General features: G+C 56.5%; 1 protein-coding gene across 1 annotated transcript; it reads right to left on the minus strand.

Moving 5' to 3' along the window:
- Nucleotides 1-265: 265 nt before the first annotated feature.
- On the minus strand, nt 266-10,252 carry VSIG10L (V-set and immunoglobulin domain containing 10 like). The gene is made up of 10 exons (XM_060175359.1): nt 10,106-10,252; nt 9,223-10,029; nt 8,542-8,835; nt 6,953-7,237; nt 5,295-5,549; nt 4,054-4,332; nt 3,460-3,756; nt 2,875-2,988; nt 2,538-2,689; nt 266-1,360 (listed from the first exon to the last, which is right to left on the minus strand). Exons 1-10 carry the CDS (start codon nt 10,143-10,145, stop codon nt 1,295-1,297), a joined length of 2,589 nt encoding a protein of 862 aa, XP_060031342.1. The 5' UTR covers nt 10,146-10,252; the 3' UTR covers nt 266-1,294.
- Nucleotides 10,253-12,164: the final 1,912 nt, after the last annotated feature.

A 12,164-nucleotide genomic window follows, 5' to 3' on the forward strand; every position in this document is an offset into this window, starting at 1 on the left:
TCAAAGGGGGGAGTTCAGGGACTCCAGGGCTAACCCACAATGCAGGCAGGGGTCAGAGAAGGATTTGTGAGAAAGGAATTGAACGGGATGGGGTGGTGGGACCTGGGTTCAACCCCCGGTCCTCACCTGAAGTGGGGGAAAGTGTTGCGACTGGTGAAGCAGGGCTGCAGGTCTCTTTGTCCCTCTCCCTCTCTGCCTCCCCATTCCTCATGATTTCTGGCTGTCTCCATCAAATAAATAAAGGCAACTAAAAATAAAAAAAGAATTGATAATACTTTTGAGATGGTAATTTATTATACTTGAAAGTGGTCAGATAGGGGAAAGAGTAACTCTTCAGTCAGAGTAAAGTCTCTATAAATATGGGTGTGTGCGTGTGTGTGTGTGTGAGAGAGAGAGAGAGAGAGAGAGAAACAAAAGCCCAAGGCAGTGAAACTGTGCTGTTGTAAGACCTTGATTCCACTACAAAGTAAAAGAAAGAGAAAAAAGAAAAAATGGGATGTGATTTGCATTCAAACGACTCTGGTGGGGGCGAGGGGGTAACGCAGCAGGTTGAGCACTCAGTGCAAAGCACAAGGATAGGCACAAGCATCCTGCTTTGAGCCCCGGGCTCCCCACCTGCAGGGGGGGGTGGCTTCAGAAGCAGTGAAGCAGGTTTGCAAGTGTCTTTCTCTCCCTCTCTCTGTCTTTCCCTCCTTTTTCAATTTCTCTCTGTCCTATCCAACAACAACAACAGCAATAACAATAACAACAACAGCAATAACAACAATGGAGAAAAGATGGCCACCATTAGCAGTGGATTTGTGGTGCAGGCACCAAGCCCCAGCAATAACCCTGGAGGCAAAAAAAAAAAAAAAAAAAAAGAGTGTGAGAGATCTCAGGTTTGCTGCTGGCAGTGCTCTGATGAGAAGAGAGAGAGAATCTGGGAGCTAGATGGAGCATAGCCTAGAGGAAGCAAATAGATTGGAGGAAGAAGGCTTTTCCATCAAATGAGTCCTCTCCAGCTCTGAACAGAACAGTAGGCCCTGACAGTCCACCATAGAACCATGTCTTGTCTCCTTGGAGGTTGCACGAACTGAACTTTTAGCTCAGCAGATATGTCTCCCAGCCCAGGAGTCCCAGCTCCTTAGCCCCACGAGAACAAACTGAGTTCCATGCTGAGAGAGGCAGACCAGAAGTCTCACTTGCAGGCTCCAACCTTCTTTCACTGCAGGGTTGGAAAGTTCTGTCTGCCACTCGGGTGGAAGAGGAAGTCCTGCCCCAAATAGTCCTGGGCAGAACAAGTCACTAGCCCAAATCACACCTGTGTGGCGGCTCGGACCATCCTTAGGCCCCCTCCTGGTGTTGAACTGGGCTCTGTGCCCTGAAAGAGAGAAGCAAAGTGGGGAACAACCTCAGGAGTCACCCTGTTTGTGGCAGGACTCCATCTTTAATGATGCCAATTGCAGAGCCAGAAAAAAGCTGTACTCCCTCCGTGTGCATGGGGAAAGACGGCTGGTCACCCAGGAAGAAGACTGTGTGATGAGCCTGTCTTGATGGGCAAGAAGAAACTCCAGCACTGAGGAGGTGGCTCAGCAGGAGAGCACAGGACTTGCACACGTGAAGTTTAACCCCAACACCACATACACCAGAGTGATAATTCTCTCTCTTCCCCTCTCTCTCTCTCTCTCTCTCTCAAAGTAAATAATCTTTAAAAAACAGAAACTCGATCCTACTTCCAAGAGAAAGATGGAAGTTTTGCAAGCCTTTAAGGAAGAAATAAAGATATCCCATCCTGATAAATAAATAGACCCTAATATAGGTCTCTTCCTTTGGGGATTTTTTTTTTCCCCCACCATGGTTATCACTTGGGACTTGGGAGTCTGTACCACTTGACTCTTTCCAGTGAGGTTGTTTTGTTTAGTTTTGTTTTAGATAGAGGATGAGAAACAAAGCTAGAGAGGGAGAAAGAGACACCACAGTCCTCCTCTGTGTGGTGTGTCCACGTGGCGTCTGGAGGCTTAAATACAGAGCCCCCTGCTTGGCAAAGCCTGCGTGCTCTACCAGGTAAGCATGTGGGCTACCCCCTGCCTCCCGAATGAACCTAAAAGAAGAAGAGGAAGAAGGAGGAGGAGGAGTTGGAGGACGCAGGAGGTGGATCAGTGGATAAGGCAAAGGACTTGCAGGTATAAAGCTCTGAGTTCAATCCTCAGCATTGCAAACACAAGAGTAGGGCTCTGGTTTCTTTCTCTCTCTCTCTCTCATTAGTGAATATTTTAAAATATTTTTTTTTATGGGAGAGGCAAGAGCACTCACTGCTCAGCTCTGACATATGTGTTAGGAGGGTTGGGGCCTGGGGGGGGGCTCATGTTTGCAAGTCCTGTACTCTACTGTGCTGGACTATCTCCCCAGCCTCTCCAATTTTCATACATTAAAAAGAGGGCAACAACTTTGTAAACTAATAAGTAAAGCCCATCTCCCTGGCTAAAGCTGGAAAAGCTCCACCTTGTCCCAGTGGACTGAGGAGCGGGGGAGCAGAGAGAGCACAACACAACACTCACCTTCAGGTTTGGGGCTGGGGTAGGTCTGTCCAGCGGGACTTTGGGGGGCAGAGGCTGTGGGGTCAGCACCGGCATCATGCTCTGGGCCTTCTTTTCTGGCAGGGGGACCACCGGGGTCAGGGTGGAGATATGCTTCTTCTTAAGCGTCTCTCCTGGGAGAGATGATGGAGAGAGAGAGCGCAACAGGGGATTGGCTACTTGGAAGTGAAGAGCAACCAATGGCAAGGTGGCAGGGCTGAGGCAGAGCCTTGCTATGATTGGCTACTGCAGAGGGCAAGGGGCGGGGCAGATGAGCTGCAACTGTGCTGACTGGCTCAGTCAGAAGCCCCTCACTCACCTCGGCAGCGGCGCAGGCAGCAGATGCACAGGAGGAGAAGGGCTACCAGGAGCGCCAGGCCCAGCAGGGAACCCAGGACGATGCCTGCGATGGCCCCGGGGCCCAAGTTAGGGCCTGGAACAGAGACAGAGAAAATTGGCCTGGGGAAGCTGCCGGGCTCTGGTGTCTCACACATCACACTGCACTAGAAAGACTAAGTTGGGAAAAGCAGAGGCAAAGATGCCACCCAGGGTCTCAGAGGGATCCTGATCCTGCCGACGCCTTGACTTCAGATTTGTGCTTTCCAGAGCTGGGGAGGTAATAGGTTTCTGGGGTTTCGAGACCCCCCCCCCCAGCTGAAGGTACTTGGTTAATGACAACCCCAGAAACCAGAGAAAGGTGGAGGCAAGGGCAGGGGAAACAGCATAATGGTTGTGCAAAAGGACTTCCGTGCCCGAGGCTCCGAAGTCCCAGGTTCAAGCCTTCTCACCACCATAAGCCAAAGCTGAACAGTGCTCTGGAAGAAGATGGAGGGAAGGGAAAGAGAGAAAGACAGGTAATGGTGGAAGAAGGCAGTGCCAGAAGACTGCAGTGACCTCAACTCACCTGCCTGGTAGATTCGGCCTTTTGATGGGGTCCCTGGTTGGCCTCCTAGGATGGGCAGGATACGCAAGACCCAAGTCCCAGGGGGCCGAGGGGGAAGACACACCACAGCTGACCGCTCCTGGGGCCCCAGGATGAGCAGGGAGACCCAATCCCGGTAGGAGGAGGCTCTGCCCAGGTCAGTCCCCTCTGGCCGGGCCTGGATCTCAAAACCGCTGATCAGGGCCCCACGCTCTACATCCCAAGTCAGCACGGCTGCATCCCGGGTTCTCTGCAGTTTCCATGAGGCAATGGAGGGGCCTGGGTAGGGAAGAGTGGAAGGTCAGAGAGGAACTTGATTTGTGAGGCCCAGAGGGAACAGGGAATGGGGTTGTGGGCCTGAGTATCTAGGCCCTTCTCTGAGAACTTTGAATCTAGGGGGCAAAGGGACTCAGGGTCCCTGGGTCTGAGGGAAGTGGGGCTGGAGTTTTCCTGGGGCAGGGGACCTGGATCCCTGGCACCAAGAAAGAAGGGGACTAAGATTTCAGACAGCTGATTCAGATGGAGGAAGAGCTGGAGAAGTGGCACTTAGGAAGTTTGGGAAAGGACAGGGCTCACCTGTGAGTGTGATCTGGTCGCCCCCAGCACCCAGTGCCCCGCTGCAAAGCACAGAGTAATTTCCCAGGTCCCAATCCAGGCTGAAGTTGCCGATGAGGAGTCTCCGTCCATCTGGGCTGAGTCGCAGGCGTCCGCCTCCTCCTGGGGCCAGGGGCCGCCTTTCCCGGGCCCAGGATGCTCTGGAAGGTGGAAAACAGCCAGAGGCCTCCAGTGCCACCTCCACCTTCCCTGACCGAGTCTCCTCTACCAGGGGAAGTAGCAGCACCTCTCGGGGAGCCTCTGCAGGTGGAAGAAATTCCATTAGAAAAGAAATTAAGGCCTCACCAGGAAGTCAAAGTGGGTAAAGCACATATCTTACTGGGGCTCTGGCTTTGAGCCCAGGGACCTCCCTATGGAGCTACAGGAATGGTGGAGGGGTGTTGTGGTGTCTCTGTGTCTCATCTCTCTCTCACCCTATGTATATAGAACTTAACAATTTGACCAAGAACACTGATTCATGGTGGTGTGTGTGTGTGTGTGTGTGTGTGTGTGTGTGTGTGTGTGTGTGGAGAAGCCCTAGATTCATTTCCCCACACAACATGAAGGAGAGAACAAAAGAAAGGCTTAGATGTTACAATGTGCAAGGGTCACGGTTCAAGCCCCCAGTCCCACTTGTAGGGGGAAAGCTTTGCGAGTGGCGAAGCAGTGTTGCAGGTGTCTCTCTCTCTCTGTCTCTCCTCTATCATCCCCCTCCCCTCTTGATTTCTGGTTATCTCTATCCAATAAATAAATGAAGATAATAAAAATAAATATTATTTAAAAAATAAAGTAAGGGAAGGGAAGGAAAGAAAAGGACACACACACACACACACACACACACACACACACCTTTCACTTCTTTGGTAACCCAAAATCAGTGATACACCAGCACCTTGGTCAAATGGAGAACTGCTCACTAGTTCGATCCTTCATTCTCTGGTCTCTTTAGCAATGAATCATTAAGCCCTGGACTGGAAACCCCATATTATTCTCAACTACTGATTGCTCTGAATATGTGGAAAGTTCACTCTTCTCCATGGGTCCAGGAAAGAAAATTCATACCCATCTCTGCTCAAGGTAGAAGGAAGACCCTGGCTTCTTCCATGGGGTTAAAGTGAACAGAAACCCCTTTTCCTAGGGGTAGGTAGGGAGTCTCCCTTTCTCATATCCTACATGAGTAGCCCACATAACCAAAAACCAGGGAGGAAGCCCCTCCACCTCACCCGGGGTGACAGTGCAGGTACGCGTGGTCATCATGTGGCGAGCAAGGCAGGTGACCGGGATGCCACTGAGCCGGGGGTGCGCGGAGACCACCGCTAGGAGCGCAGAGGGTGCGGGCCCCACTCGAGTGCCATCAGGGAGTCCCTGGAACTGCAGGGATGCAGCGGGGACCCCACCGGGCCAGGAGCAGTGGAAGCGGAGGCTGTGGTCTCCAGGTCCCCCCTCGACTGAACACTGCGGGGACCCGGGTGGCAGGTCTGTGGAAGGATGGGGGTGACTGAAGGATGGCCAGTCTCCCTTCACACCTCCCCGCCCCTTTGTCACTGCAGGTGCTGACCCCTCCCCACTCTCTAGCAGACCCTGTTCCCTTTCCCCAACAGTTCTGGGGAGGGGGGAGAAGCAGGCATCTGCAGCCTAACTGGGTTGAGAAGTTGGCATAGTCTGATCACAGGGCCTGCACACCAGAGGCCACAAGTTCAACCCCCAGCACAGCAGAGCTCCAACATCTATATATTTCTCATGATTAAAAAAAAAAAAAAAAGTAAATACATTGTTTAAAAAGAAAAGACACTGGTTCCTTCCAGATCTAGCCCCTACCTCCCTCAGTGACACCCCTTGTCCAGGTCACCTTGGCCACTCTGTGGTCATTCTGGAGTTGCCTCTCCCTGTCTCTGTCTCTGTCTCTCTCTTGCCTTGAAGGTTAGCACTGGGGCTCAGTGCCAGCACTACAAATCCAGTGCTCCTGGTGGCCATTTTTTTCCATTTTATTGGATAGGACAGAGAGAAATTGAGAGAAGAGGGGGGGAGATAGAGAGGGAAAGAGAAAGAGAGACACGTGCAGACCTGCTTCACTGCTTGTGAAGCTTCCCCCCTGCAGGTGGGGAGCCAGAGGCTGGAACCCACATCCTTACACGGGTTCTTGCACTTAATACTATGTGCACTTAACCCAGTGTGCCACAGTGCGGCCCAGAACCCTACTTTCTGGTTTGATCTCTCTGCCTTTCCTCGTGGTGCCCAACTCCTCTCTCCCTTTAGAAGATGGGATGACCCATCCCTTTCTAGAAAGACCTCCCTGCTCTGTTGTGATTCTCGCTTTCTTTGGTCATTGTCTTTGTTGATTCAAACAACTAAGTCCCTTCCCCAGCTGCCCACCCGACCCACTCTTTGCCATTTGACCCTGCAGTTTAATTTCTTGAGGTTACCTCTAGCCCAAGGGTCTCTGCAACTCTTTTTGGGCCCACCCCTCTCTCCTGACCATCCCTGTCCAGAACTGCAGGTGCCCTGAGCCTTGTAGCTCCAGGCCCATCTCTAGGGCATCCTGGCTCCTGCGGAGAACTGCTGCAGTCCTTGCTGGCCCCGCCCCTCTAGGTAGCCCAGCCCTAAACAGGATCCACCCACTTTTCCTGGGCAGCCTGTCTCCTTTTGAAGAAAACTTCCTTCCCTTGATGGCTCCGCCCCTTTGCTCTAGCCCCACCCACGGTTACACGAACCCCCTTTTATAGCCACATCCCTTACTGATGCAGTCACGCCCATCTCTAAGCTAATTGGCTTTCTGGTCAAGCCCATTTGGTGGGCCCCGCCCACCCATGGGTCCCCGCTCGGTGTGGCCCCGCCCCCCTTGTGACCACGCCCTCCCTCTTGGCCCCGCCCCGCCGCGCACCAGCCACAGTGAGGTTAAGCAGCGAGCGGCGGCGGTGGCCGGTTCGCGGGTTCGCGGCCAGGCAGGCGTAGGCGCCGGCGTGACCCGGCCGGACCGCGGGCAGCAGGAGGCGCGGGCCGGCGGGCACCGCTGCCTCAGCGGGGTCGGCCAGGCTCCATGTGATGTCGGCGGGCGGCCGCGAGGCGGCAGAGCAGCGCAGGGTCACGTTGCTGCCTGCGGTGACATAGAAGGTGGGGGCGGCGTCGCGGTCCGAGGCGACCGAGATGACCGGTGGGTCTGGGCCGTCTGCGTGGAGGGAAGAGGGGGGAACCGCAAGACTCAGGCTCAGGCGCGACTCTCCAGCCCCCCCAGCTCCCTACTCCAGACACTCAGGAGCTGGGGCTCCTCTGGGGCTCCTCAGGGTTCCCAGCCCCCCCCCCCGCCCCCCGCCATGGGAACTCAGGAGCCAGGGTTCCTCTGGGGCTCCCCAGGGTCCCCAGCTCCCCCATTCCAGACGCTCAGGAGTTGGGGGCCCTACCCCAGGCACTCAGGACCTTCCCCCAAGGTCCTTAGTCCCCCCAACTTTGGAACTCAGGAACTGGGGTTCCTCTGGGGCTCCCCAAACCCCCATTCCAGATGCTCAGGAGCCAGGGTTCCTCTGGGGCTCCCCAGCACCCCTATCTCGGGCATGCAGGAGCTGGGGCTCCCCAGGGCCCCCAGCCCCCCACCCCAGGTACTCAGGAGCCAAGGTTCCTCTGGGGCTCCCCATGGTCCCCAGACCTTTATCTCAAGCACTCAGGAGCTAGGGCTCTTATGGGGTTTCCCAGGACCCCTAGGCCCCCACTCCAAGTACTCAGAAGCCTCCCCCAAGGTCCCCAGCCCCCCCACCCTTGGACCTCAGGAGCCAGGGTTCCTCTGGGTCTCCCCAGGGCCCCCAGGCCCCCACCCCAGGTACTCAGGAGCTGGGATTCCTCTGGGTCTCCCCAGGGTCCCCAGCCCCTCCATTCCAGACACTCAGGAGCTGGGGTTCCTCTGAAGTTCCCCACGGCCCCTACCCCAGGCACTCAGGAGCCTCCCCCAAGGTCCTTAGCTCCCACCCCCACCTTTGGAACTCAGGAACTGGGGTTCCTCTGGGGCTCCCCAGACCCCCATTCCAGATACTCAGGAGCCAGGGTTCCTCTGGGGCTACCCAGAGTCCCCAGCACCCCCATCTCAGGCACTTAGGAGCTGGGGCTCCCCAGGGCCCCCAGGCCACCACCCCAGGTACTCAGGAGCCAGGGTTCCTCTGGGGCTCCCCAGGGTCCCCAGCCCCTCATGTCAAGCACTCAGGAGCTAGGGCTCTTACGGGGCTCCCAGGACCCCTAGCCCCCCATCCCAAGTACTCAGGAGCCTCCCCCCAAGATCCCCAAGGTCCCCAGCCCCCCCACCCTTGGACCTCAGGAACTGGGATTCCTCTGGGTCTCCCGAGAGCCCCCACCCCACCCACAGCCTTGGAACTCAGCTGCTGGGGTTCTCCCGAGCGTCCCAGGCACTCAGAGGCCAGGGTCCCCCCGGGGCTCTCCACGGGCCACGCCAGGGACTTGTGCCCACCCCACCATCTCCCCACTCACAGAAGACACTGACGTCCGCGGCGGCCTCCGTGTGCCCGAAGGGACTGCTCACCCGGCAGGTGTAGCGGGCGTGGTCGCTGCGCACAAGGCGGCGGATGAGCAGCTGGTTGCCCTCCAGGCGGATCCGGGGCGCCTCAGGCTCCTCGGGGTCCCCCAACTCCAGGGCGCGGCCGGCTCGGCTCCAGCTCAGCGTCCCGCTCCCAGGCGCCCACCCCACGCAGCGCAGCCGGAGCTCTGCCGCCCCCTCCTCTGTCTCCGGGGCCTCGGGCTGCACCCACAGCTTGGGCAGGGGCTCTGAGGAAGGGGGGCCGCTCAGGACCTGAACCTCCCACTCACCCTCCTCCCTTTGTGCTCCAAGCTCCTGTCCTCTCCACCTCGCACTCCCAGCACTTAGCTCCCAGCTTCCCTCTCCTTTTAGCCTTGGGGGCCTTACTGTGAGCCCCAGATCCCTCTTCTTGGGAACTCAGGCCAGGCCCCAAGAAGCTAGATTCTCACCTTCAGCTCCCTCAAGCACCCGTTTTCACTCTGTATCACTCTTCACATTCCTCTCTCCAATCTGCAGGTCTCCCCCCACGCCCACCCCACCCCTCTCCCCTTCCGGGGTTCCCTTCCTCTGGAAAGTTAACATTCACCTCAGAAAAGCCGGCAGCCCCCACGCTCCAGAGCTCAGGACCCACTTACCATACACACCCACCGTGAACTCCCGGATCTGCCGGGAGACCCCAGCCCGGATGACCTCAACTGTGTAGACCCCAGCATCCCCCAGCCGGGCAGAGGTGAGTTCCAGACCTCCTCGGATTTGGTCAAATCGCAGTCGGTCCCGATGAGCTGGGTCCAAGCTGATCAGAGGGGCCCCTGGTCCCAGACCCCCGGCCGCCAGCACCTTGGTGCCCCAACGCCACACCACCAAAGGGGAAGGAGGGCCAGGGCCAGGGGCTGGAGACAAGGGGAGTCGGATGGTGGACCCCACCAGCACGGCAAGAGGCCCCCCCACCTGCTGGGGGAAGCTCATCTCTGGGTGGGTCTCAGCAGGAGGCTCGGGTTCAGCGTGTTGGTCTGGGAACTCAGAGTCCTGTCCCATGTCCGAATTAAGTTCTGAAGTTTCCACCTGTGGGTTGGGCTCTAGGGCATCAGCAGACAGGTTGGAAGCCGGTGTCTTAACAGCGAAGGTAGATTCCAGGTCTCTGGCAGGAACCTGTGAATCCAGGAGGCCAGGACGGGCCTCAGAGCCCAGGCTTCCAGGAAAGGAAGGAACATCTGACTGGGGGAACCCAGGCAGGTCATTACTGGAGCTCAGGCTTTCAGGAGACCATTCCAGATGGGGGGTGTCAGCAGAGGCTTTGGAAGCTGGAGACTTCCCTGGTAACGCCCCACTGGGGGGCTGGATGTTCGAGCCTGCGTGTGGGGAAGGGCTTTGGGCATCAGAGGAGAGACTGGCCTGCTGGATTCCAGGAGAAGCTCCGGGGGCAACGACCCCTGCTCGGGAAGCTGCAGAGAAGTGGGGGCGTTATGGGGGCTGCTCAGAAGGGGGCCTGGTGGGGAGAGGCCCAAGCAGGGGGCTTACCCAAGAGTAGAAAGAGAGGCAGAGCCCGCCAGGTGTCCATGGTGCTGGCCGCACCTGCACGGGCACTGGAGGCCCAGGACGTGCACCAGCCCTCCTGGGTTGGACTAGTCGGACAAGACTGGTAGCTTGCTGGGTGGGGAAGGGATCCAGATCCAGTGGGAGGTGCCAGGATCCCCTATCCGGATCTAGTGGCTGAGCCTCTGGTCCCCATCAGCACGTGGCATCAGAGGGAGCCCTATCCCCCCCCACACACACACACACACACAACACACACAGTCTGACCCCTGCCCTTCCCATGCCCAAGGGGAAAAGGAGAGCTATATCCCAGATGGGATTGGGGCTGCACACTTATGCAGAGTAAATCCAGGAAGACTTCCTGGAAGAAGTTAAGGTGACCTTTCCACAAGCCCCACCTCTGGAGGCCTCGGCTTCATCAGCTCAGGCTTCCTCTCCTGCAGTCTCCAGGCCCAGGGGGTCCGCTCTGTCCAGCCTGCAGTCTCAAGTACCAGTGTGGGGCCCCTGCTCCAAACCCTCCCAATATCCCCTTGTCCTTGGGTTCTTGAGTTCTTTTCTTTATTATTATTATTGGATAAAGACAGAGAGAAATTGAGGGGGGAAGGGGGATATAGGGAGAGAGACAGAGAGACGCCTGCAGCCCTGTTTCACCACTTGTGAAGCTTCCCCCCTGTAGGTGGGGACCAGGGTTTTGAACCTGGGTCCTTACACACTGATGTGAGCACTTAACCAAGTGCACCACCACCTCCCCCTGGGTTCTTGAGTCTTTAAGTGCACCTTCCACCAGGGCATCTGTCTTGAGAGCCTGGAGTTGCATCTCTCCACTCCCCACACCTATACCATCCTCCCAGACTTAGTTTCCCCTCGGACATAATACTTCCGGGTTCTCAGGCTCCAGCACGGCTGCACCAGCAAGGTCTCGAGATGCTGGAAACCTCCCCCCAGCCCCCCCTCACTTCCTAGCTGTCAATCTCTGGATCTCACCTCTCCTGCCCCCCACCCCCACCCCCAAATCTGCCTCTTCCCTCTCCCCTGTTCCCACTGGCCAGCCTACACAGCCATCCACCTAACCTCCCCTCTGGCCTCCAGTTCATGGGCCCCCAACACAGCCAAGCTCCTAAGCGTATGTCCTAGGTCCTGTGTGGCTTAGGTCCCGCCCTCCCCCCCACCCCCCACAAATTACCTCCCCCTCCAGAACCACTCTGACAGCCCATCTCTCCCCTCCCAGTTTTGGCGGACAGTTTCCTGGCTCTCCCTCATTCTCGCCCATCCCAATCTGGCTCAACCACAACTTGTCCATCAGGCCTCACCTTAGTAAGAACCAAAACAGCAATTAGGGCTTATCATGCACCAGGGACCGTGCAAAATGTTTCCCCAGCTTCATGAGGCTGAGAAACGCTCCAGACGCCCTCGGAGCTGGGCGTGGTGATCTCCATTTTACACGCCAGGGGACTGTGGCTCAGAGAGCTCAGGGAACCAGCCGGAGGACACATGGCCAGGTCGGCCTGCTCAGTCCTCCAGAGACTTCCACCACCCACCCACCCCAAGCTGGCCTTTATGCCTTGGCTCAGCTCCCAGTGGCTGCACTAATAGAGCGAGCACTTTCTTCAGGTGTGGTCCTGGGGGCAGTGACATAAATGAAATCCATGGGGCTTTGTAGCTTTATTGAAAATATTTCTTTTTATTATCTTTTTTCACTTTTTTATTAATATCTATTTATTTATTCCCTTTAGTTGCCCTTGTTGTTTTATTGTTGTAGTTATTATTGTGGTTGTTACTGATGTCGTCGTTGTTGGACAGGACAGAGAGAAGTGGAGAGAGGAGGGGAAGACAGAGAGGGGGAGAGAAAGACAGACACCTGTAGACCTGCTTCCCCATCTGTGAAGTGACTCCCCTGCAGGTGGAGAGCTGGGGGCTCGAACCGGGATCCTTACGCTGGTCCTTGCGCTTTGTGCCACATGCGCTTAACCCACTGCGCTACCACCCGACTCCCTATTTTTATTATTTTAACGAGAGACAAGTCAGAGTCCAGAGCACTGCGCAG

This window comes from Erinaceus europaeus, chromosome 2 (assembly GCF_950295315.1).
Source record: "Erinaceus europaeus chromosome 2, mEriEur2.1, whole genome shotgun sequence".
Taxonomy (NCBI): Eukaryota; Metazoa; Chordata; class Mammalia; order Eulipotyphla; family Erinaceidae; genus Erinaceus; species Erinaceus europaeus.

Excerpts from the sequence above, each read along its gene's own strand:
- VSIG10L (XM_060175359.1), bottom strand. The coding sequence starts at position 10,145 with ATGGACACCTGGCGGGCTCTGCCTCTCTTTCTACTCTTGG. Across the intron at positions 5,550-6,952 it reads GCTTAACCTCACTGTGGCTG|ACCTGCCACCCGGGTCCCCG; the intron begins GTGCGCGGCGGG and ends ATCCTTCCACAG. Across the intron at positions 1,361-2,537 it reads CCCCAGCCCCAAACCTGAAG|GGCACAGAGCCCAGTTCAAC; the intron begins GTGAGTGTTGTG and ends TCTCTCTTTCAG.